Genomic DNA, 25,901 nt, shown 5'->3' with positions numbered 1-25,901 from the left:
TTGATTTGCTTTTTCAAAGCTATTGTTTCCAGCCCTGTATTCCCAGTGGCTCTGGAGGACTGCAGTGTATCCATGCAGGCATTACTGGGGCGGGCTCTGTGGTCTGTTTTGTGCAAGAGTTCAGCCTGAACGATCATTTTGGTCTCTTCTGGCTGGTTTCTGAGCTGTGGGGTTAGGCTGAGGGAGAGAAATATCTGGCCAGCGGGCTGCACTGGTCGGGAAGCAGTGCTGGAGCAGTCCTTCACTGAAATGTAGGCCTCATTTTGAGGCCAAGGTCTTGATCACCTCAAGTTGTCCACAGCTGCTAGCTGAGGGGTGGCTCAGGTAAGGTGACATAGACACTGATCATTTGGTCTCCTGAACAGTGCTGGTGCTAAGAGTTTTCAGGAGAGCAAGAGCAGGTCTCACAGGGGAATGCCCATCCGCTGTTCTTAACCACCACTGAAGGAGAAGCCAGCACATCAGCTGGTGAGCTGTGCTGACAGGTGATTCCTCCTGCTAAGCTGATTTCTAGGCTGAATTTGGCCATTTTCAGCTGCTATACCAGGGACTGCATTGTGTCTCTCTCTGGAAGGCTCAAGATCTCCCTGTTGTTACCACTTCTCTTCTTCACAAACATACACAGCCTCAGCCAAGTGACCCTGGGGTTGTGTCACTGACAGGCTGAAAGTCTCCCAAACACCCTGAGACTTGAAGTTACAACTCTGAACCTGTCCTCCCTCCGTCTTTTGTTCTCACTCATTTGATTTCCTGTACACTCCAGCACCAGTTCCAAAACTCAGCCCCACAAACGTGTCTGCAAAGGGCACTGATAAAAGCCAGGCTCCCCTTTCCCCATTCCTGGCTGGACTGGAGCTTGTGCTGACTCAGCTACTCAGCTTCGCCTCTGAGCACAAATGAATTAAGCTTCTAGAGCCATCAGTGTGGAAATGTTTGCAGTGGCCAGACCAGCATGACGACATCTATGGAAAGAAAGGCAAGAAAATCCAGGTGTTTTGTGGGCTCGCCTGTGTAAAAACAGGGTCAGACAGCTCATCTGAACTAGCCATTGTCTGCTTAATGCCACCTCTGGCCCTTCCCTTAATTGTGGGGGCAAGAAGGCTGATGAGTACGTTGGGTGCCAATAAACCACTTTACCTGCATCAACATTATCTGAGGTTTTGCAAAGTTCTGGCCTCATGAGAGGTGTCACTGGGCCTTCGGAAGTGGCAATACCCTCCGCAGTTCCTCCTTTTCATGCTTCCCTTCCTAAAGTCAAGGACGTTGAAGTCACCATCTGCAATTCAGTGAGGAGAGACCTGTACTTGCTCCCTTGAAGGGAGCAGAGGAAAGAAGGGCCATGGGGGAAGATTTGCTTCAAGGCTTTCTTTCAGGGTGGTTTGTGTATGCCAAGGAGCCAGCTGTGTTTCAGAAGGTGGTCTGAGATCCAGTCCGAAGCAAAAAAAAGATAAGTGACAAGTTCATATCTTTTATTTCCTCACCATTTTTCACTTCTAAGGTAGATTTGGTAAAGCATCAGCTTCAGGCTTGACACCAGGAGGAACAATCTGAATTAATTTACCTAGTCCTCTTTTAAAATCTCTGAGATCTACCAGTTTATTGTTATCCTGGGAAGCACTGTGACATTTCGCTTATTGCTGACGATATTGTTCCTATTAAAGAGTGTCAATCATTCGATGCAGCTAGATATAAATCAAACGCATTCCTTTCATTGATGCAATTAGTGAACAGAAGGCGTGGGGGAATTGTAAAGCTGTTGAATTCTGCAAATTAAGGCCTTCAACAGCAGCAACAAACCCCTGACTATAATGAAAAGAGCAAAGACGTGTCAATCTTGTTTAGTTACCTGGTTGGAGGATGCAGGTTCCGTTACTGACAGTTTCAGAGTGTGACAGGGTAAGAATTTCAGATCCAATAGCTCCTGTGGAACTGAACCCATATGAACTATCTCAACTGACATGCTTCTAAATTTCTCACAGGAATTGTTTATCTAAGATGAAAACCAGTCCTTTTTGTGAAATTGAGCATTTTAGCAAGGCACATCTCTTTCTGATGATTTTTTTTTCCTAGATTTTTCATGGGAGAATGACAAAAAACAAAACAAAACAAAACAAAACAAAACAAAAAAACAACCCAGGGTTATTATTATTTTTTTAAGATAAATTTATAGGTCTTTGCTGAAAAACTGTGGATGCTTTGTTTCTTCATCCTAAACCTGAGAAACATTCAAAGTAGGCCAATGAAAACAACATTTGTTTTATCAGGAAGAGCAACAACGTTTTAATAATCATTCTTCCCAGCCAGCTTGGCTAATTGCTCATTAAACCACTGTTAAAAGCCCTAGAGAGGAACAAAATCTCTGTGCTTAGGTGGCACCAAAGCCAGCTGCTTGGAAGGTCCCACTTGTACAGCTGGGTGATGGTGCCACAGCCGAGCTGGCCAGCCTGACTCCTTTAGCTGCACACTCCTGTGATTGAGTCTTGGGGTTTTGGGCCCTGATGGATTCCATTGCACCGTGTGTGACCCCAGTTTGTGCAAAGGTCTTGGTCCTTCCAGACCTCTAAGGGAAAGGAGTTTGGGGAGGGCTGTCCTGGGAGACAGGCAGGGAAGCTGCCAGGAGCACGTGGAGCAAGCACTGGACTCTGGTCCTCATCTGCTGTGTGCATCTTCCTCCCCCAAAGGGCATCAAGGGTAACCCCTGGACACACCTCTCAGGGCCTGGTTTTCCCCAGGCACGTGGGCTTGGGTTCACTGCTGCTGGCTTTGCTTGCAGGTTCTCCCTGACCCGTGGAGTGAACTATTCCCAGTAAAAAAATGTAAACAAATCCCATGACAAGCACCTCTATGTCTTTTCCCCTTCCTGACCTTGAGGACAAAACTCCATTTGAGCCTACAGTCATCGTCAAATGGTTAAGATTGTGTCAAAAGCAGGGTTTATCATTTTTGTTAGTTTGTTTTAATGGACAAAGCAGCCCAATCTCTCTGCCTTCAGAGCCTTACCCTGAAGCTTCACAGGTGTCAGACAGGGCAGGCCGAGCCCGCGTTGTGCCTGGCCTCACTGCTGTGACGGTGTTTTGGGCTGCCAGCGAAGGAGTGAGAAGGTCAGATGAACACAAATGCATCCGTTCACATGTAATTCCTCATCCCACAGACACTGGGGCCAGGTCACCCTGCTGCTGGTGGGTGTTCTCCACGGGGCTCAGAGGGATGGAAAGGGTAAAAGGGGTGCCCGGGCTGCACTGAGCCAGGGACGGAGGCCAGGCTGTCACATGCACAGGTCTCCAGGGCTTTAACCTCCAGACCACAGCGCTCAGCTCCTTCTGAAAAAGGACAAAGCTGCTCAGCAAAACTGTGGAACTGGGAGGCTTGCGGGCTGAAATGAGTCCAAAAGACATATTAAAAAGCATGAGAGGCCTGTGATGAAATAGCTAAGGTATTAATGCAGCCAGAGGCTGGTAATGAATACAAGAAATGCCCACGTTTACCCAAGAGGTCCCAAAGGTCTCTTTGCCCAGAACATTGTGATCCTTAAAGGAATATTTTAAAGTTACACTGCAGGATTAGGGATCTAGGAACAAAATCTGAGCTAATGTGGTTTCTTGGCTGCTCTGACCTCTTGGCTGATGAGACCCCATTATGAGCCTTGTGCTGTTTATTATCCTCTGGGATTTATCACCAGGGGCCACTCTGAGGCCTGTCAGATGTAGGTGCCCCCCGGTCCCTGTGGACTGCATGAGTCTCTCACTGTACCCTATGGATGTGACGGAGGTACCAAAGCATGGTTCTCTCTTTATTTTTATTTATTTTTTTTCAGATGAGACTCTGTCATCCAGTGGCAGAGAGGATCCTGAATGCTCAGATATAAGCTGGTGACGTACAAAATGTCTTCCAATACTCCCGTCTCTCCCCATCTCTCAGCAGCTGGAGGAAATCCATGCATGCAGAGCATGGGCCAGCACAGGCTGAAATACCACCACCATGTTTCACCTGCACTGCTTTTCCTTGGTGCTTTTCCATTATTTCTCTAGTGTTCAGCAGCCATGGAAATGACCCGTTGGTGCTGAGCAAAGCTGGGCTGCAAGGAGAAGATGGGAGCTGGAGGATGGTGAGTGCAGACAGTTGTTGAATGGCTGAGCACCTCTGGTTTCGGCTACGATACAAACACCATGGTGGTGAGAAAACTAAAACAGGTTTGATGGATCTTCCTCTAAAGTTAATTCCAAACTAGTGCCCATCTGGCCTGCTTTTTGGAGAGCTGAACCCAGCTTTTAGGAGTAACTCAATTAAGTCTTGCGCTTTTTTGACCCATACAGGGGAGACAGTCCCATTCTTGGTGTGGGAAGGTCCTGTCTGCCCCTGAGGCTGCACCCACACTGCTCAAGCCAGGGCTGGGGCTCCTTTAGCCTTTCTGTCCCTGAGTAATTGCTCTTTATTTATTTATTTATTTATTTATTTATTTATTTATTTATTTATTTATTTATTATAATTTTAAAAAAAATATCTCCTTTTTCCCATTCAGGTTGCCCCAGTGAAGAAGAGCTGGTGAGAGGAGGCCTCACCTGGTGCTGGACTGCTTGGCATGAAAACAACAATACGCTGTTGTTATTTAGTGCACCTGATGTGATAGTCCTTACAGCCGTTCTTCGCTTCAATCGTTTACAAGCCCTGATTTTAGTCCAAAACAAGCTTCCTTGAAATAAAATAATCATTTTCCAGTCTTCCTGTAGAAGCCAAAAGTATTTTAAGTTGGCCTGGTCTGGCCTAAACACAAGGTGGGGAGGGGGTTGGTATGTTGGGGACATTTTAGTAATGAGAGGAAGAATGTGAAAGGAAGGATTAAACCTGGTGTTTTATGTGTATTCATTGAGTCAATTTATAAGGTGCCTTTTGCAAAATATCTCGAGCACTGCATGAAAAACCACAAAGCAAAATATTTGAAAAATCTGGACGCAAAGCCAACATGTCCCAGAGTACAGCCAGGCAGCGGAGGAGAACCTGGCACCAGGCGAAGTTCTCTAACCACTGGGCACCAGCAGAAGGACATCCGTGGCTGTGGGGCGAGGTGAGCCACGAAGGGAAGGATCTGCTCCTGAAAGCCAGCCAGGAGGGTCTCTGCGGGCAGCCAGGTGGCAAGAACAAGGCCCTATGTGAAGGACAGGGCAGCTCAGGCTGTTGTTTCTCCTCCAAGCAGTGCTGGGGTGAAGGACTCTCTGGAGATGGGATGACCCCAGCTGAGCTGGGAGGCCTGGAGGTGACCCACTGCAAGCCCAGATGGTTCGCAAGTGGTCTCCTGATGGAGGGTGTGCCAGGGAGGACAACCAATGCTCCCCCCACTGCACTGCATCTTCCCCAGCATTGCTGCCTCTGGCCTGGTTTCAGCAAGAGGCCAATTAGCAGCCCGTTACAGTAATTTCACCTGGCCACGGCGCAGGCACAGCTGTTCGTGGCAAGGCGTGCGTTACGGGATTTTCTCGCTCGCAGCTGAAGGTCAGGGCGAGTGTTGACTCTGGCAGGCCGCGGCCCTGACGGCCTCTTCCAGCTGGATGCGCGGAGCCTCCCCCCGCAGCCGGCGGCTCGGGGCTCTGCTCAGCCCTGCCATAGGGCTGCCACGCAGCCTGGCCACGCTCCCCGACCCTTTGGGAAGCACACAAGACCCCGGCATGGCGAGGAGCACAGGCAGGACTGCGGTTAGGGAGAGCACTTGGCAGTCACAGGTGGCTGGGTGAACTCCGAAATGGCCCTCGGGGCAGGCACGTGACAAATATTCTGCTGAGGATTTGGCTGAGGTAAAGACCTCAGGACAAAGTTGCAGGGCCTTAATCACGTCCCTTTCTCGATGTATTTTAAGGGTAACAAGGAACTGAAAAGGAGCAGGGAAGAAAAATGGCCACGCTGAGAGCTTTAAGCGACACAAGCCACATTTTTTAGCATCTGTGGCATAGCTGATTTCCTGATGCAGCATTTCTTCCGAAAACAGTTTGCTGTAATGAAAGTGAAGGAACACCTTGCCCGGGGGGACAGTGATAAATCTGCTGCACGCAAGGACATTAATCTGCTGTACCAGGGACCTGCTGTGGCTCAGGCTGGGGGACATGAGTGAGGTCAAGCAAACATCGTGAATGGGGTGGGCTTCATTGCTCCCTTCCCTACTGTCAACCACTTGCCTCTCTTCCAACAAGGAGGAGAGCAAAATGCTTAGAAAACAAGAAAAACAGCTTGTAAAATTACATCTGTTTGCAGTGAGGCCCCAGATAGGACCAGAGTCTGTTTTTAGCTCTTGTTTTTGTCAACTGACTGGAGCTCAAGCTGACAAAGTATCCCCTTAGTTCTTTAGGACACTTGCTAAAAACACTAAGGCTTCAGGTAGTCTCTGCTGGGGAAAGGGGTTTGGGATACGTGTCCCTTGAGAATGGTCCAGGCTCTTTAAGGTTGCCTTCCCAGTGGGAGGAAGACCTTGTTGAAGCCAGAGATACTCTACATGTGATCCATTTTCCTGATGCACGATCTGCTTGTCCATCCATCTGTCTCAGTCTTGGAAGAGAGGTGGTGATAAGAATTATGAGTCCCTGGGACCCTGACTGAGAAGCACGGGGCAGCGGCACCCACATGGTGTGAGAAAGGCAGCACCACCTGGCTTTCTGTCGCCTGGCTTTCAGGTAATATTTACAGACCGTCCTTGCCTCGAGGACTTTATTAGCCAAGAGCAGAGCTGATTTACAGCCTGATTTCTTTAGAAGCATTTGTGTGCCCAGAGCAGAGCGATACTTGTGTGGAAGATGTTAGACTAGGGGCTGATACTTGGCACTGCTGCAAAGCATTGCCGCAGGAGCTGGTTTGCATGCAGGAGGATTTGACCTTGAACTTTCTCCTGCAGTTCAAGCCAACATCCTCTACCCCCTAGGCCTGAAAAATGTTCCTCCCCCTTGTTTTAAAAATACATTTGTTATGTCTAATATCTCTGGCCAGAGCAGTGCTACAGACTTTTACCCGCAGAGCTATGTGGGTCAGGGGTGGGGGGTGATGTGATTTCTGAGTGGCTCTAGCTGGGCTCACTGAAGTCCCCAGTGCACTTACACCAGCAGAGCTGTACTGCTCTGGGGACAGTTTAATGCGGTCACAGGGACGGTGGGTTTACTGTCCCAGTGTGCAGCACAGCCCTGAGAGGCTTCCTGAGCTCACACTAGGCTGTAGCAACACCAGGCTAGCTGTGACATCCGCACTGCTTGTTTAAGAGTGGGTTTGAAAACTGGCTGAGATACCCAGAGCTTGGACCTGCTCTGGTTCAAAGGACCTGCCAAGGAGCTCAGGCTCTGGCTGTCTGTCCAGCACCGGAGCAGTGCCTTGGACCCACCCAGAGCATGGGAAGCAAGCCTTGTATTTGAGCTGCAGGGCTCCAGACTTCATGCAGGGCATGTGTTCATGCCTGACTAACATAGCGCTTCATGACATTCACTGCGCTTTTGCCCTTTTTGGAGTCATTGCTTACTGTGTCTGTTGGCAAAATGTGTGTTATGGCACCCTTTGTCCTCATGTGAGAGGTTACTGTCACACTGGAAGGGGGGCATCTACTTGCTTTTCAAGGGAGAAAAGTGGGTGTAGGGGGTAACTGTGGCAATTTGGCAAGCAGCAATGTTGGGTATAGGAAGCCACACAGTCATGTCCTTTCTCAGCCACTCCAGGGTGGGTTTTCCAACGAATTCCCAGCAGTGGGGGATCTGCGAGGTGTCCTGAGAAAGAGAAAAGCTCCACCTGCCTGGGAGGGTGCAGGTGAAAGAGCAGGTGTCACAGTGCCACGTGGATCTTGCTATCAAACCTCTCCAGGTGCTTCTCATCACTGCTGGTTTTGCTGTGTCTGGAGAAGCTGATGTTTTCCCACAGGCCATCATTTAAATCTCATTGGAGCCCTCGTGCAGGCTGCTGCTGTTGTCTGTGCACAGGAATCCTTGCTGGCTTCTGTGCAGCTCCGTGCCCTGACCTGTCCCGTGAAATTAAGAGACGCAGAAGCTATTCCTAGGAGATCCTTTGTGTCCGTGTTTTTCTGGGTAGGGCTGGCCCACAAAAAGCCATTGGGATGGGGGTTGTTTCTGCAGTGGCTAAGTGGCTGGAAGAGTTTGAAAGCTGCATTATCTTCCCATCTCATCAGCTGTGCCCTTGTTGCTCCTCTGTTTGACTCCCTCAGCAGAGAGGCATGTCCCCAGAGCTTGGTGTAGCATGGGACAGGCACCTGGGCATGGGCAAACACCCTCATGAAGGCAAAAGCTAGCAGACAGCTGCTGCCCATCTCTCCCTGTGACACTGTATTGAGCCACTGCCCTCAGTAGTGCTGCTCCGGTAAAACCCACCGTGACTGGGAGCTCCACTGGCCCCATACTGGTGCTGGGCTTCCCATTCTCTCTGGCACCTCCTGGTTATTCTGGTGTGAACACTGCCCAAGCTGCTGGAAGGCTGGCTTCTTGCTGAGCATTGCAGGAGGAAGCAGGGAGTCCATGGCTGGGCTTTGCTGAGATGGCACTTTTGTGCCCCTTCCACTGAGCCTCTCTCTGCTGGCATTGCCTGGCTTACATGGCATTAGAAAGCAGCCCTCAACTCCTTTAGGAGCATAGATCTCCAAATCTTGAGAACCTTAACTAGAAAAATCTTGTCTCATTTTGATGCTGTGCAATTCAGAGGGTTACAAGTGGAAAGACAAAGTTTTTTTTTTTTTTTAACTTACCCTCCACAGCTTTCTATATCCATTGCAGTTTCTAGCTCTGCCATACCTGATGTGTTCAATTTTTCCCTACACCCTCTCCCTGCAGCTACCAGTGCATGCAGCCCTGCAGAAATGTGGTGCTGCACGGTGCAGGAGCCGACTTTAACCCGGGTGCTCTGCGTGTTGGACCCGGCTCGCCGAGCCCCTGGCATCCGGCAGAGGGCAAGCGAGCTAAGAGAGCAATCCCGTCCCCGCAGTCCCTCCGGCGCTGCTCGCATCAGGCCCACACCAGCAAACCCAGCAAACTGCCGGGAAACATCCTTTGGGACTGTTTTGGGCTTCCAGCAGATGAGATCTGCTTATTCTAACTCTTTTTTTTCCCCCTCTCTACCCAGCTGCATCTTGTCATTTCTCCTGCCCGGTAACACCAGCATTTATTCTTTGCTATATTGCTGTACTGGCACAGTCTTCTATTCAAACTTTAGCTATTATCCACCCTTACAAGTGTGGTTAGATGCAACAGGATGCTTTTGTGTTATTTTTCTTTCTGATAAAGCATCTCCTCCTTTCTTTGGTCCACTTTGGAGCACAAAGGCTTGGATCTTGACAGCAGCTTCCCTGGAAAAGCTGCAGTTTCCCCAGTCTGCCGGCTGCAAGAAGGAGCAGATCCACCCAAGGTGTGCATAAAGATTGCTCAAACTGTTCCTGCTGCTCTTTTATAGCTGTAGTGCATCCCTACATGCAACTGTTACCTGTTACTGCTCCAGCTGGCAGGCATATGGTCCTATGTGCTGCAGGACAGGAGCCTAACTCTGTTCCCTGCTTTCTGGGGATGTGCAGTGCTCGCTCTCATACCTGGCTGTGGGGATTCATCAGATTTAACTAGCAAATTAAAACAAAAACAACAACAAAAACCTTCGAGTTTGAGATAAAGCAGATATTTCTGGCTTTGGGGGAGGGGAGTGGTCTCTCTTTGTTCTCAGGACAAATTACTGGTGTGCATCATCAAAGTGATTTAAAGCGTGGTTCAACTCTCAAAAGGTGCTGTGGGAGAAGAGCACCAGTTGTTATGCATTTGCTTCCTTTAACGGGTCAGAATTGGGCTGTACGTGCTGCAGGCTGGGAGAGTCGACAATGCCAGAGGAAACCTTGTACTCACGCCTGTCATGTCCAGGCTTCTGGCTTTCTTTGGGTTTTCTGCAAAATCCCAATGCCTGCAATGAAAATAAGTAGGTTTTACTCCATCTCACAGCTGCTCTAGTAGGTGCAAAGAGAGTAACCCATCTATGGCTTAAGCTAAAGGCTGCATTTGCTCTTGGCTGTTCCCATCGCCCTGTGCAGCCCCAGCAGAGTGCCACAGGGACAGACTGACCCACGGGACAGATGGACACTGGAGGAGGATGGATTGAGCACAGAGCAAGAAAGCTGATTAGCTGATTCTGGCTAGGTGGGTATCCCAAAAGCCAGGGTATCGCACAGGGTTTGGGGAGGCGGACTTGGAGCCTTTGTTTCAGAGCTGTGGGTGAAGGAGGAGAACCTGCATTTGCAAATGGTTCTGTAGAAAAGGCCTCTTTTTAGTGGAACGGGTTTCATTCGGAGTCTGCGAGAGACAATAAACAGGAAGTCCCGCAATGACATTTTTATAGAGCTGCTTTGCAGAGCGGGGCTGCACTTAAAATCCAAATTTAGTTTATTTGAGTGGGAGCAGCCTCGTTTTTAATGTCCAATCGCTTTCAAAGCAACGTGATGGAATTTGGCTCAGGCAGTTTCTGATGTCCATGCAAACGCACGCTCAGGATCCTTCCCGGTATCTCCTCAAGAGCCCTTTGCCCTTGCACTGGGCTACACCACTGTTCATCCTTTAAGACCTAAGTTGAGATGTTTTAGTGAAGGGTTAATTAGTGAGCTGTATTCTGCAGCAGAGATGACTTCATTTGAAGGTTTAAGTAGCTTTTGTACATCAGGCTAGTAAAATTTCCTTGGAAATAAACACAGAGCTATAAACCCCAAATTGTGCTCTACTGTGGGGTGAGACACCAGAATCTTAAATAAAAGGATACAATTTTTTCAGTTAATTACTAACATGTGACAGCAAGTGATGAGGTGAGGCTGAGGGCTGGTTTTGTTCAACCTGAAGAAGGCAGAGCCAGAGCTGACTGCTGTGCTTGAGTCTCTCAAGGGAGGGTTCAGAGGGGATGGAGCAGGTTTCTTCTCGGAGAGGCACCAAGAAAGGATGAGGAGCAACAGACATGGGCTGCTGCAAGGGAAGTTCTGACTAGGTATAAAGGGCATAATTCCCAGGAAGACTGGTTAATCCCACAGAGGCTGTGGGATCTCCAAAAATGGCCAAAACTGGACTGGACAAGGCTGTGGGGCAACATTTTCCAGCTCTGAAGGGAACCTCTGGTGGTCTCCAGGGCAGCCCTCTACGTTGTACAGCACCTGCTTGGTTGTGGTGGGAGGCCTCAGGAGGTGCTGGTTGCAGGGTCACCAGGGGACTTCTCCTTGGTGTGGAAGGAATCCACAGCCTTGGGCAGAGGGGACCCACCCTTGTTATTTCTGTCCTGCGTTTTCTTTGGCAGGCTGGCAAGGAAGAGGAGAGCTCGTTAGCCCGGCTCCATCTGTGTAAGAGGAACCAGCAAGGTTCAGAGCTACAAGCCAGGAACGAGCAGTGGTGCTTGGGCAGAAGATCCCAGCAGTGGTCCTGCCTGTGGGCTTGTGTAGAAATGTATAAACTTGCCAAAGAAAGGCAGAGACCGGCTGCCACAGGAGTGTCCTGCTGGGGGAACCCCCCAGCTGGGCCGCACCAGCACAGGAGGTCTCACAGCTTCACCTCAGTGTGAGGCCATCCAGCCCACCTCCTCCCACAGGTGCTGTGCTTTGAAGCCCACCATCAAATCCCCTCCGCTGAGGTCCTGTGTCTTCGTGCCATGTTCTTAGCTGAGCACTGTTATCAGTCGAGTGGCTGCGATGCTCAGCAGGGCACGTTCACCCTTCCTGAGGAGCTACCAGGCAGCTAAGAAAAGTGCTTTCACCCAGGCCTGGTCCCTGCCTTTCTGCTGTGCTGCTGCTGAGGAGGGCCAGGGCTGTGTCTGGAGGCAGAAGGGCAGAGCTGGCGCTGCTCTGCAGTGCCCCACGAGTAGGAGCTGCCCAAATCCCTGAGCAGAGGTGGGACAGGGCCTGCTTGAGGCTGCGGGAGCTGGGGACCTGCAAGTGCTGTGTCCCCTGCTCCTGGCTGCGTCTCCCCGTGTGCCAGCCCCGTCTCCAGAAGAGATTCAGACCTGAGAGAGGTGTGAGCGTACAACCAGGGCACTGGGGAAGTCCCTGCTTTAGAAACAGGGGGCCAAAGGCAGCGTGGCCCCGCGTGTTCCCTGGTCCAGGAACAGCTGCTGCTTCCCAACAGCCAGCAGACTGCAAGGGCGTGGGGTTTCCTTTGTGTTCGGGGTAAATTTTGGTGCACCTTCAAATATTTCCCTTGCCCTGGGAGAGCTCTGTGCTCCGGGTTGAGATCTGAATGGTCTGTCTTGTCCCCTGCCAATATGAGACTGTTCCCTGTATTTTTTCCAGTGCTTGTTTTATTCGTCCCATGAGGCAAATAAAATTACTTCCCCTAGGAGGCTTTGACACAGGCAGATAGAGACCAGCAGCTGGAGTCTTTTCTTGCTACGTACTCGCACCACTCTTTCCTTTGCCTTCATCCTGTTCCACTGGAGCACTTTCTGTGGGCTTGTGTCAGCAATCCTGGCTCCTCACGGGGCTGCAGCCCCTTTCTGCTCCGCTCCCGCGTGCTGTGTTGTTACACAAAGCAGCATCGCAGCATGGTGCCTAGGAAAGAGCTGTTTTCTCTCCTGAGTAGATTCTCCAGAGTTGTTATTACTTTTCCAACAGCAAATACAAAAGCAAGTGGAAATGTTGGCTGATGCTGCTAATAAAATTCTTGAGCATCTACGTGTGCTTTGAAATGCTTTCACCCCACTGCTCTGCTCAAGGGGTACCAGACACAGGGGAAAGCCTGTCGACAGAAATGTAAAGGGATCTTTGGATTCTCAGATTCGTCAGATTTGACCTAAATCCTCATGGAGGAGAAGGAACAGGCCGGGAGGCTCTGTGGCTGGCAGGTGTGAGCAATGTGGTGGCTCTCACACCACCACAGGGCCCTTTAGCCACCCACTTTAGATGGAGATTTGATTAAAGTCGGAATATTTCTGCAAAGATGTGCTGCTACCTCTCACTGAGCTGAGAGATCTTCCTTCCCCTCCCTCAGCTTCATCTCCTTCATCCTCACCAGGTCCTTTTTAACAGCAATTAACCCAGTACCGGCTGAAGTTGGGGACATTGCCCACACAAATCCTTTCTGCTCTTGTTTTATTGTCCCTGTAACTCGAGTCACGGTGCCTGACTGCCCTAGGTCAGTATTTAATCCTTTCTGCATCACCTCCTCCTGGCCAGCTGCTTGATTTCAAGCTGCTTTTTACACTTGAGACTAATGCTGGCGTCTTGGAGGGATGCTTAGGGATGAGCGAGAGGTTTGGCTACCGGGGAACACCACGGCTTGGAGCCACCACCATGGCTCCATGCCCTCCCACGAACTTTAAGCCTGGCTTAACTCTAATCAGTGCTACAGAAACCTAAACAAACGACCCCAGGCCAAAGCATTCATAATTACCGGCTCAGGCTCACAGATAATGAGTTTAGGGCTGCTCTAAAGCCATCTTAGGTAGGCTCCATCTAAAGGCCTATAATTGACCCTTCTGCTGACATCTGAACTCTGCCCGGTTTGGGGGAAGAGCAGTTTGGGGAAGGAGGGGCTGTGGGGGCGACGGGACGCAGATGGGCTGCGCTTTGCTGCGGGTGTGTGGTGAACCCCAGTGCACGGCGCTCTGCACACCTCTCCCCCTTCGCTCGCGGTCTGTTTGCCAAATCTCTGGGGAGAAAGCGAGAAGCTGACCACCGAGCACATCCCCACAGCCTTCCTCCTCACCGCCTTCCCTTCCTCATCACCTGCTCCTCTCCTGGGCAGCCCTGGGAGGCGGGAGGCTTTTTGCAGCACTCGACAGAAAGTGCTTTGTGTCAGCCTCTTGAACGGGAGGCCTCCAAAAATACCAAGGCTCTTTTTTTTTTTTCTATTTATTTTCCTCTTCTTATTTTTTTTTCCTTACCCCTAGAGCTAAAACTGAGGGAGAGAAAAATGCAGGAGGACACATTGTTTTCTTTTTCCCCCACCCAGCGCTGTAAAATACTTCTTAATGGTTGGGAGCAAGAGGATCTCCGGGCTGGGCCTCCACTTTGTGTTTGCGAGTTTATTTTTCTTAATTCATCCTTGACAAAGGACAGAGCCATAAAAGACCCGACCAGCACGTCTGTGGGAAAAAACTGCCCTGAAAAGGGTCGGAGGAATACTGTAGCATTTACAAACAATCCCGAGGGCTAAAGCCTCTGTGAGATGCGGCTTCAGTTATAACTTGCCTTTCTAGGAACAAGCCTACATCTGTTTGGCAATGCCATATTTTGTAGGGTAAAATAAACCCTTGAGAACAAACAGGCCAGCTTATGCAGAGGGGTAAATGCCTGGGAACAGAGCTCACTTGTTAATCCTAAAACTGTCAGCAAAGACCCACTGGAGAAATTATAGCCGGCCATGGGCACTCAAGCTGTTTTCTCCTCGCCTCCCCCCACAAGCACAACAGCTGTAAAATCTTCTTTATTGTTCTTCTCTGGCCGAGGAGCTCGGCAGCGAGGGCTCTGGTGGGAGAACAACGGGCAGCATCTGCCCCGCCGCGCTTGCACCAAGAAAGTGGTGGTGATAAAAAAACCACGGGGCAGCCTCGGCACCTCTGATGGAGGCTCCGAAGAGGAAAAGCCGGCTGGTTCCCTCATCGGAGCTGCACATTTCTTTCCCCGCAGGGTCCTTACGTGCAAGGTCCTGCTGCAATTCGGGAAGAAGCCCCTTCCCTCCCCCTCGGCTCTCTCCCTGCCCTTCCCTCGCCGGCTCCAAGCTCTCCCAGGGGAAAACCCATTTGTGCACCAGCAGCCGACAGCAGGGTGCTTATCGGGCATCTGCCCCTGCCAGGAGTTATTAATGGCACGCCAGCAAGCGCCCCAGCACAACGGGCCTCGCAAGCATCAAGCGCCTGCTGAAGAAACGGGTTTCAATCCTCCCTTGGGGAATGACCTGCCGGCCACCTAAAAAATGCAGGATCGCTTCACTTCGTAATTAAGTTCAGGCCATCTCTTGTGCTTACACACGCAGAAACCCAGATGTCAGCCTGGTACGAGTCAAAGTGCCGGGCTGCTTTTACAGCCCCAGCAGCACGGAGAGCACGAGGGCACAGCGCTTGCCACTGGAAGAAAACCTACTTGGAATACTTGGAATATTTAACTGACTGCAACAGATAATTAGCCAAACCCTCTTACGCCTCCAAATATAGATTCATTAGTCATATGAAAATATCTCATTGGAACCAAATGTGAGTCATTAGTGAAGTCAACGGCAGATCATAAAAAAGGTACGGAGAGCCTCCCCCCCCCCCCCCCGAAAAGTCGTGAGTGTGCAGCGAGAATAACTCGCTCCCTTGTCTATGGAACATCTGCTCGCAAATCCGTGCTAAAGGGAGGCTTTGAGGGGCTGCTGTGTGTTGTGCGTCCCATTTTCCCACCCCGAGATTTGTAGGAGCAACAAATGCAAAGTCTTTTCTTTTCTTTTCTTTTCTTTTCTTTTCTTTTCTTTTCTTTTCTTTTCTTTTCTTTTCTTTTCTTTTCTTTTCTTTTCTTTTCTTTTCTTTTCTTCTCTTCTCTTCTCTTCTCTTCTCTTCTCTTCTCTTCTCTTCTCTTCTCTTCTCTTCTCTTCTCTTCTCTTCTCTTCTCTTCTCTTCTCTTCTCTTCTCTTCTCCTTCTCCTTCTCCTTCTCCTTCTCCTTCTCCTTCTCCTTCTCCTTCTCCTTTTCTTTCTTTCTTTCTTTCTTTCTTTCTTTCTTTCTTTCTTTCTTGGCTTTGAAAGGGACTTTCTTAGGTCACTCAGGCTAAAATTCTGGTTCTGTCATGCAAAAGGCGATTTTGTAACACGAAGTGATGAAGCAAAACAAAAATATCTTCATTATTTGCTTCTAATTTCAGGGCAATGTTTTTGTTGGCTTGGAGTTTTGGAGTCCCTTGCATTCCGAGCAGGGAGTGCTGCAACCAGATGCCGCTGCCGCAGGGACCCCAAAAGCGACCAGGTTCCTCCAGAAGTGACACCAGGATGGCTAAAATCACCACGAGGTGCAAAGATGCGGCTGTAGGATTTCACAAATAAAGCGAGCTGGCAGCTCTTTCATAACAACATAGCAGAAGCGTGATGGGTGGTCGGAGAAAGGGACCCTGCCTGATTAAACCCTTGTAAAAACCTGAGTTATTTCTTGGGGGGTGGGATGGGAACGTGTGCTAGGTGCCGGGACGCACACTGTGGGTTTTGCAGCGTGCCAGATTCCACAGACCGCCGTTCCTCTCTGGGCTCATGGCTCCCGCAAACAAATGTGTTATAAAACTCCAAGGCCATGAGTAATCCCGTGCCGAACGTCATGTTGCATGAGAGGCATAAGCAGCTGCACTTTGCGTTTGCCTTAATTTGAGAAGAAAAACCCAAACACCAGCAAACCTGCAGCAGAAAATGCTAACGCTGAGTGCCACAGAGCCGGCATCCCCGCGGGTGAGGGAGCTCCAGCTCTCAGCGCCTGGCTTTAACTGTATCATCCCAAAACGATGTTAACAGGGATTTCCAGCTTCATTAGCCTGCCTGCATTCCCTTGGCTTTGCTATTAACATTTTTAACTAATGAAGAAGTCAGTCACATCCGTGTGATGATTGAGGGTCTGCATCCCAGTCTGAGGGCCAGCATCCCAGTCTCAGGGTGAGCATCCCAGTTTCGGGGTGAGCATCCCACTCTGGGGGTTGGCGTTCCAGTCTGGGAGTGAGCACCTCAGTTTGGGGTTTAGCATCCCAATCTGAGGGTCAGCATCCCAGTTTGGGGGTGAGCATCTCCGCAGGGGGTCAGCATCCCAGTCTGGGGATAAGCATCCCAGTTTGGGATTGAACATCCCAGTCTGGGAGCCAGCATCCAAGTCTGGGGGTGAGCATCCCAGTCTGGGGGTCAGCACCCCAGTCTGGGGGTCAGTATCGCAGTTTGGGGTTGAGCATCCCAGTTTGGGGGCGAGCATCCCAGTCTGGGGGCCATCATCCCAGTCTGGGGGTCAGTATTCCAGACTGGGGACCAGCATCCCAGTCTGGGAGCCAGCATCCCATTTTGGGGGCAAGCATCCCAGTCAGGGGGTCATCATCCCAGTTTGGGGTTGAGCATCCCAGTCTGGGGGCCATCATCCCAGTCTGGGGCTGAGCATCCCAGTCTGGTGGTCAGTATCGCAGTTTGGGATTGAGCATCCCAGTTTGGTGGTGAGCATCCCAGTCTGGGGGCCATCATCCCAGTCTGGGGGTCAGTATCCAAGTCTGGGGTTGATCATCCCAGTCTGGGGGCCAGCATCCCACTCTGGGAGCCAGCATCCCAGTTTGGGGGTGAGCACCCCACTCTGGGGGTCAGCATCCCAGTTTGGGGTTGAACATGCCAGTCTGGGGGCCATCATCCCAGATTGGGGGGGAGCACCCCACTCTGGAGGCCTGGAGCATCCCAATCTGAGGGTCAGCATCCCAGTTTGGGGGTGAGCATCTCAGCATGGGGTCAGCATCCCAGTCTGGGGATAAGCATCCCAGTTTGGGATTGAACATCCCAGTCTGGGGGAGAGCATCCCAGTCTGGGGCCAGCATCCCAGTTTGGGGGTGAGCATGCCAGTCAGGGGGCCATCATCCCAGTCTGGGGGTGGGCACCCCACTCTGGGGGCCAGCATCCCAGTTTGGGGGCGAGCATCCCAGTCTGGAGACCAGCATCCCCCTCTGGGATCCATCATCCCAACCTGTGGGCCAGCACCCCAATTTATGGGCCAGCACCCCAATTTGGGTGCCACCACCCCAATCTAGTACCAACACCCCCCATCACCTCCCCCCCTTCCCCCCCCATTCCCCCCCTCATCCCCTCATCCCCTCATCCCCCCGCTCCTCGCCGCGGGCCGGCTCTAGGACCCAGCGCGTCCCCTGCAGGCGGGCGCCCGGCCCCGCTCCGCACAGCGCTGCTCGGGCTCTCTCCCCTCTCCCTCTCTCCCTCTCCCTCCCTCTCCCTCCCTCTCTCCCCTTTCTCTCTCCCCTTTCCCTCCCGTTTCTCTCCGAGCCGTGCCGAGCCGCGCCGCCGGGGGGGGCCGAGCGCCTCGCGTCCATCCACCTGCCGGCCCCGCCGCGCCCTCAGTCCCGCCATGGCGCTCGGCGGGCTCGGTGCTGGCGGCGGTGGCGGCGGCGGCGGCGGCGGCGGCGGCGCCGCGGCTCGGGCCCCGTGGCCGCGGCTGCTGCTGGCGCTGGCGCTGGCGGGGCCGGCGCTGCCCGAGGTGCTGTTCCGCTGCCCTCCTTGCACGGCCGAGCGTTTGGCCGCTTGCCCCCCGGCTTCCCGCCCGCCTTGCCCGGAGCTGGTGAGGGAACCGGGCTGCGGTTGTTGCCCGGTTTGCGCTCGTTTGGAGGCCGAAGCTTGCGGCGTTTACACCCCGCGCTGCGCCGCCGGTTTGCGCTGCTACCCCGATCCCGGAGCCGAGCTGCCCCTGCAAGCCCTGGTGCAAGGGCAGGGCACCTGCGCCCGCCGCAGGGATGCCGCCGAGTACGGGGCCAGCGCCGAGCGACCCGCAGGTGAGACCCCCCCCCGGGAGCTGCTGGAGCACCGGGGGGGAAAAGGGGGGACCCTACCGGGGAGAGGGGAGCAGGGGGAGCATCCCCTTGGAAGGGGGGTTTGGGGTTGTGCACCCCCCGGGGTGATGCCGGGGAGCATCCCCTTGGAAGGGGGGGTTTGGGGTTGTGCACCCCCGGGGTGATCTCTCGGAGCATCCCCTTGGAAAGGGGGGTTTGGGGTTCCTCACCCCCGGGGTGATCCTGGGGGGTGCTGCTGTACGGGGAGCCCGGGGGTGTGGGGTGGGAAAGCGGGGGACCCCGCTGGGAGCGAGGGTTGTGGGGATGCACAGGGGTTAAGGTGGAGGTTGGGGTGTTACGGGGAAAAAAAAAGCCCCAGTGGGGGGGTTTAGGGGGGAAGCGTGGGGAGATGCAGCCGAGGGGGAGCCCTGCGGGGAGCAAGGGGAGGTGGAGGTGCACAGCAGGGCTCGGAGGGGGGCTGAAGGCACCCCAAAAAGTGACCGATGCCCTAAAAGTCCCGCACCGTGCGCTGCCCGCTGGGCTGGCTGGGGAGCTGCGATGCGGGGACCCCAAACCCCATGACCCCAACGGAGCCCACCGCAGAGGTTGGGACCCTCTCTGCCCTCCTCGCCAGCCCGGGCACTGGGTGCTGGGGAGCAACGGGAGCATCCCGGAGCACTCAGCCCGAAGGACGGGGCGCTACAGGCTCCCGACCTGTTGCTGCGGGAGGCAGCTCTCCCGGGGATGCCGATGGTTTGCGAGCGCCTGGGCTCTCGCCCGATCGAGAGGGAGAAGCAGAAGGAGAGAAGGAGAAAGAAAGAAAAAAACGGAGGTGCAGGGAACTTTGCACGCCGCAAGCTGCTGCTTCGCTGCAGTCACTGCGGCCGCTGCGGGCCCCGCTGCCGTCCCCCTCCTCTGCCCGGCTGCGGAGGACACGAGGATGGGAAATCCTGCTCGGCCACAGCATACGGGTGTCAAGGGAGTGAGTTTTACACTCGCCAGAAGAAGCCAAGGGCATTTAGATTTAAGGAATCTGGCGCTGACTTCAGGCTTGTGCTTTTGGAAGAAAAAAAAGCTTGTGCTTTTTGGTGGGGGGGGGAGTGGGGAAGGCTGCAGAGATGGGTTAAGAGGTGATTTTCTGAGTTAATGCTGCTTTTTTGATTTTGATTTTATCCTTTTTTTTTTTTTTTTTTTTCAGAATTTTTACATTACTTCACTGAGTGTTTTGCTTGATTTTACTACCCTTACTCCTTCACAGTGCATGTGATTTATTTGACCATATCTCTGTGTGTATGTAACACGCACACACTCCTATATAAATAGCGCAGTTTAAGAACACTTCAATGTATGTGGTGCTCTGTAATGTCCATAGGGGGTGAATAATAAAAATACTGGCACATCTTTAACCAGCGTGATGTGAAACATGCAGCTGGAATATTCACAGTCGAGCACGTCTTGGCAGAGGAGCCTGGACATCCAGAAAAGGGTTCGCTCTCTTCAGATTACAAAACTTTTAACAGGTTGCTGTAGCCATTAAAAAAATTTAAAAAAAAAAGAAAAAGAAAAAGAAAAAAAAAAAAAAGAAAACAACCCACAATAAAAACAAAAGCCCGATCGGCCAGCTTCACTTGATGCTATTCTGTTCAGGCTCACATCTCTGCTTCCATCTGCAGCATGCCTGCAAAATATATACCAGGGAGAGTTTGCTTTTCGTTCAAAGCAGTGACAGGGAAAGCAGTCTGGCACCCGAAGCGCAGGGATTGGAATTCCCTTTCAAATGCTGATGTCAAGCTTGTTTCACCAGTGCCCCGAGAGCAGGTTTTTGCCTGCAAAAGGCAGGTGTTGAGCCTTTTTTTTTTTTTTTTTTTTCAAATGTGCTTAAAGGTATTTGCCCTTTTTCCCCTTTCCAGCTTGAAAAGGCTCCTTTGGCTGATTGAGGACTGGAATGCAGAGCTCGTGCTATTCCTAAATTAAGAGGTTGGCAAGTTTTTTTGTCCCTGATGAGAGGCAGAAGGATTGCCCAAATGAAACAAGGAATAAAACTCTGCAAATTCTCCTGCTGTGGCTCCAGCATTGTTTAGTCTTCCACTTAGGTCTGTAAAGCCAATCCTGAAATGGTTGTAGGCGGAAAGTAACATAAACCACCATGTAGCTAGGAAGCAGGGGATGTTGCTCATTGCACAAGAGGCTTTGGGTATTTTGAAGATGTTGGGAATGTTGGAACAAAATAGCAGCAGTCTGTGGAAATCAGGCTGAGAACCTCTACCTCCTCGGGGAGCTGGGGGCACGAACTCCCGCTGATGGAGGCAGCGAGATGGAGGCTCAGCACCTCCAGGGATCAGGGCCTCTGAAATAGTTTCGATGCCACTGGACCACACTGTTTTCCAGTTTATTTCAGGTCATCGTGTAACAAACTTTACATGCTGCTGACGGAAGCCGCCTGCACACGGGACAGAGGGTTGTTATTGTGCGCAAAGCTCTCATGCCAGTCTCCCGAGTATTTATTTATTCCTGCGGCACGGCCGGGAGGTCTGCGCACCATTTTAAGGCTGAGTAACGGGCTGGGCACGTGGAGCAGAGCAAGGATGGCATTTGTGTCATGTTAGCACTCGTGTCCCTGTCCCCGATAGCCATCTTCTGGCTAAGCAGGTCCGGGGTGGCCCAAAACCCAAGAGGAGCTGGACTCCGAGCCAGCTTTGAGAGGCGTTTCGGGTACCACGGGATACCCAGACTCAGCCCTGCAGAGAGCCAGCCCCAAGAAACCAGGCAGTGGGTTTTTCTGTCGGATCAGCGACCTGACCTGGCTGAGGGCTCAGCGGGGTGCTGGTGCTGCTCCAGGGCAAACAGCGGGAGCCGTGCTGGGAGGTGGAGCAGGGCAGAGCTTTGCAGCGTCAGCAGATGGCCCAAAGCGTCTTGCCTGAGTTAGAGGATAGCTGAAGAACATCTGTTTTCTCCTCATGGAGACACTACCCTGGGATTAAAGCTCGTCTCTCAAAGAGTTTTGCAAAAGTGACCAGTTAAGGGACTTTTTTCCCCGTTGGCAGTGCAGCTCAGGTGGGTTTGTAGTACCGTTTTACTGTGTTGTTGGGATATTTGTGCTAATGGAGTGAGGTGCCCCTCTGAACCCACTGCTGGCTGCTGAGTTCTGCTTCAGAATCCCACTTTTTGAGCAAAGGAAATGTGTTCTGCAGCCCATGCTACTCAGGGCAACCTTCCCAAATGGAAGGAGAGCTGGGCAAAGACCGTGGCCTCAGGCAAACTTGAACGTGCAAGGCTGGGGCTGTCCCCTTCACCTGGTCAGGGGCTGCCATGGAACAAAAACAGCGTCAAAATAGTTAACTGTTAGAAGAGCAGCTCCTTTTAACATGCAGCTAAAATCCTTATTTGGGTAGCCCCAAATGCCACACATCCTTCCTTACGGGTCAGATGTCAAAACCTCCATTTCCCCTTGGCAGGCAGCTGCTAAAAGACAGTTTAATGTATTGCTCCGAAACACAGAAGACTCTGAGGCTGGAGGTAGCATAATAGAAGTGGAATTTTAACAGCAACTTGAAAACCATGCCAGCAATGCTATGACTACATTTTTCACATCCACTGAATTGCCAGGAAGACTTCTGCTTCTCTCCAGCTTTTCTAGGGAAACGAAGCATTTGTTGTCATCCGCACGTGCCTGTGTGTGTGTGTGTGTGTGTCTCTGTCCTTCTGCCCCCACGGCTTCTGCCCCTTCGGTCGGTGTGACCAGGTCTGACAGAGCCTCGGAGGCTGTGAATTTGCTGCCTTGCTGAAAGCGGGTGAGATGCAGAGGAGAGCCCTTCTGGGAGCATCCCCTTTTGCTCCGTGCCAGGCACCTTTTGGGGTGGAAGCGCACGGGCATGGGAGAAGTTCACGATGAGTGCTGCAACCAGGTCTTCAGCCTGGCTTGTGCAAGCTCGGGCGTTACAGGACATCAGAGAAAAGAGCTGCAAGAAGCCAGCCTGCTGTGTTAATACCCCTGCAGCCGCTGCTGTAGCTCTCCCCCGGCTATACTGAAGGGCTGCAGAGCTCTTTGTTGTGGCAGAAGTTATTAGAAGTGAAATGCAATTAATAACAGCTCTGAGGGTGATACGTGAATGAAAAAGCATACGGCTCGTCTGTCCTTGTTGCCTCTGGGGCTTTGCCAGTAGATGGACCAGGTTTCCAAGCTCTTCTGCAGCAGCTGTGTCTGGTCAAGGACTAAACCCATCAGGTCCTGGGCCGGTTGTCATCTTTAAGTAGGAAGATAATAAATAACACCTTGTGGAGCAGCTTCTTGACAATAATGCTCCTCCAGGCCCAGGCCCACTGGCTTTGCTGTGGTGGGGGTGATAGCGGTGTGAAAATGGGCTGGAGGGAAGGGGGAGTTTGGGAGGATTTCAAGGCTCTGGCCCAAAAGGAGAAATGTGTTTTCATGCTGTCCCTTGGCAAATGATCTGTTTCCTTCTTGCCCTTTGCAGTTGTTTCCTTTCCTCTGGGTTTCAGGCTCATGCTCGCTGAGCGTGGTATTTGTCAAGGGAAGAGCGAGAAGCCCCGTCTGTGAGAAAGTCCATGGCGTTTGTTTTATCCACATCCAGGAATTGAGCCGAGATAAACAATTCAGGAGGCAAAGCAGCAAAAAACTGGAATGCGAGAGGTGTGTTTGTGTTTGGCTCTGGGCTAGACCTGGCTGCAGCATCAGCTGGGGCTGCTGTGTCCGACCGATGAGCTGTTGGCATCATTGCCCACAGACACAACCAGGTTTCGGAGGACAGGGTTTCGTCCGGTGGCCGGCAGCACTTCTGTGCCTGTTCTTCCAGGGCAAGTGTTCATCGTGAAGGGGCTACGAGGAGCAGCAGTTGTCCTGAGGCCTGTGTGCATTTCTGCTTGGATTGGGCTACTCCAGCTTTCTGGGCATGGTTACAGCCCAGCTCCCTCCTGGGGCTGCGATTCCTTCGGGGAAGGTCTTTTGTTTGAGGCCAGCAGAGTAAGATGAAGGGCGAGGTAGCACGTGAAGATGCTTTTAAAGCATTTCTGTCACACGAGGAGGACCGAGCTCAGGCGTGTACTGAGTTTCCAGATGTTCCTCCCTCTTCTTTGGGAAGGTGCTGCGCAAATCAGCGTGCGTGTAGCCGCTTTGGAGGGTGTCCTTTAACAGCACATATTGAACACATCGGGCTCTGCTTTCCATCATGGTGTTGCTGACTGTTTGCATCTGCCAGAGAGGCATGTGTGTCCTCAGTGGAAGACTGAGGCTTTACCAGATGGCATTAGTCTCGCTGAGAAAGCCACTTTAGTCCCCCGTGCCTGTTCCCTTGCTATGTGCCATGCAGCACCACGATGGCTCACGTGTGCAGAGTGGGCCGGGGGATTTGGAGGCTAAAAATGGTGCATGTTCTGGGAGTGCACCTAGGAGAGAAGAGAAACCCGGGATTTGGGTCCTGGCATGCCGTGCAGATTTTTTTTGGCTGCTTTTCATCTCCACAGAGCTGCTCTCACGGCAGTCATGCCCCACTCCCTCCCTGTCCCAGTGCACATCCCTGTGCTCTGTTGTGTTGGTCTTGGTCCTTGTCTGCTCCCTGGGCGGGCCATGATAAAGCATTAACCAACAAAATCTTCACTTTTCTGGCTGATTATTCTGCTGGTTTAGCTCCCTGAATCTTTTCTGCATGGGATCAACTTTGTACTGATGGAAGGGACATGCTAGGAGCCCAAGGTCAGGCCCAAGGGTACAGGAAAAGGGGGAGCCACACAGAAAATCTGCCTTCAGCAGACTGAACCTCTGGCTGAGACATCTCTGCCCACCTTCGGCAGCCGCCGCCAGCAAGCTGGGAGGCGTTGGACATTCATGAGCTGGCCGAGTGTGCCCTCATTAAACACGCGAGCTGACATCTCATTACACGCGAACGTGGCGCGGTGCTTATCCGGGGCGAAGGCTGAAGAGAAAAAAGGGTTAGAGCGTGCTCATGGCAGCCTTACAGCAGCTCAGCGTTTGACAGCCTGGGCTCCGTTGTTCTCACTGCAGAGCTGTGTTGTAGTTGGTGTTCTGCCCTACACGTATTTAGCGAGATAGCAGTGGGAAGATAAAAATCTCGTGCTGCGTCAGCTTGTGATAGAGAGAAATTGTTTGAGAAAGGAAAGGGTCAGTAATCACATGCCTTTCTTATGGGCTGGGATACAGAAAAACATCAGGTCACTTTTATAAGCCTTAATCTATCTTTTGACATTGCAGCTTTTATTCTGAAGAAAGCCGCACTGTGCCTCTTGGCTGGTAAGGGAACAAGTTCACTGCCTGGTGCTCTCTGTAGTCAAAGATCCCATTAATTCTGCCGGCCGCGAGGAACGATTTCTTGGTATTTCATTCTGGGCTGTAATTGAGAGTGACACAAAGCGCTGGTGGGAATTGGACTGTGTTGAAATCCGTGCTTTTCCTTACAATTTCCTGCAGATAGAACAGCTCAGGTGGGATGAGGGGATTTTTAATGCTCTGCCCTTGAAATTAATAATGTCTCCACCACCCTACTGTCTGGAGGCGATTTTTGAGAGGAGTTTCTGTGCCTCCTCGCATCTTGCCCTTGTAGCCAGGTAATGCAGCGTACCTACAGCAGTGAAGAGCTGTTGCAATCACTCGCATGACATCTTCTGTGGGAGAGCCCCAAAGCCCTACAGTGCAGGGAAAATTCATTAAGCAATGCCCAGTACTTCTGATCGAGACCACAGCAAATTTCCCTGGAAGATCTTGGTTTTCAGCCTTCATTCCGGGCAGCATGTTCTCAGCTCTTCTGGTTCGTACTAAAAGACCCGGCCCATGCCAGTGGGCTTCTCTTGGCTTGGTGATCAGGTTTTCTGATAACCTTCCCATATTGTTTTAAAACTAGGAAGGGGTGGGCATCTGATAGCTGTGTCCCAGGAATGTTTGCTTTTCGGTCTTGGGGGGACTGGTGGGTGAAGTGAGTTGCAGAAAGCATTTTTGTGGTTTTTGGTGCCTCCAGCGAGGACGTGTGTGTCCTCCAGCGTGGCCTGTCTCCTGTATGTCAGAATTCCCAAATTTTATTCTGAAGGGGAGCAGTACAGACCCTAAGTGGTCCCAGCGAAGGCAGAAGAGCAAAAGCAGAAAAAAAAAACTGGCTGGAATTTGACTTTTTTTTTTTTTTTTTTTTTCCCCCCCGTCTGGAAAATTGCTCGGGGGCGATTATTTTCTGTTTGAATTCGTGAGGGTTTGCCTGCGGCGCCGGGGGCGAGGTGCGCGGTTCAGCTGCGAGCGGAGCTGGAGGGCGGCGCGGGCTTTGCAGCCAGAGCAATGGCAGGCCTCCCACGCAGCCCATGTGGAAACGCTCGGCTCTCGGCGCGTTCGGCGAGCGGGCTGCTCGCCCCCATCTGCTGCCGTTTCATCTGGCACTTCAAAAGCAAGCAGAAACAGGGAGAGGAACGCAGGTTTCGCATGAGGAGGAGGAGGAGGAGGAGCAGGA

At 51.9% G+C, this 25,901-nt stretch overlaps 1 protein-coding gene across 1 annotated transcript in view; it reads left to right on the top strand.

The window, feature by feature from the left end:
- The first annotated feature begins 18,023 nt into the window (after nucleotides 1-18,023).
- Nucleotides 18,024-25,901, top strand: part of IGFBP2 (insulin like growth factor binding protein 2) — a 51,524-nt gene continuing 43,646 nt past the window's right edge. The window contains exon 1 of the mRNA XM_032190063.1: nucleotides 18,024-18,444. Within this exon, the coding sequence (XP_032045954.1) occupies nucleotides 18,024-18,444 (421 nt within the window). The remainder of the gene's footprint in view (nucleotides 18,445-25,901) is intronic.

Source organism: Aythya fuligula, chromosome 6, assembly GCF_009819795.1.
Source record: "Aythya fuligula isolate bAytFul2 chromosome 6, bAytFul2.pri, whole genome shotgun sequence".
Classification (NCBI taxonomy): domain Eukaryota; kingdom Metazoa; phylum Chordata; class Aves; order Anseriformes; family Anatidae; genus Aythya; species Aythya fuligula.
The sequence above is the reverse complement of the archived record's forward strand: the minus strand, read 5'-3'. Positions and strand labels throughout refer to the sequence as shown.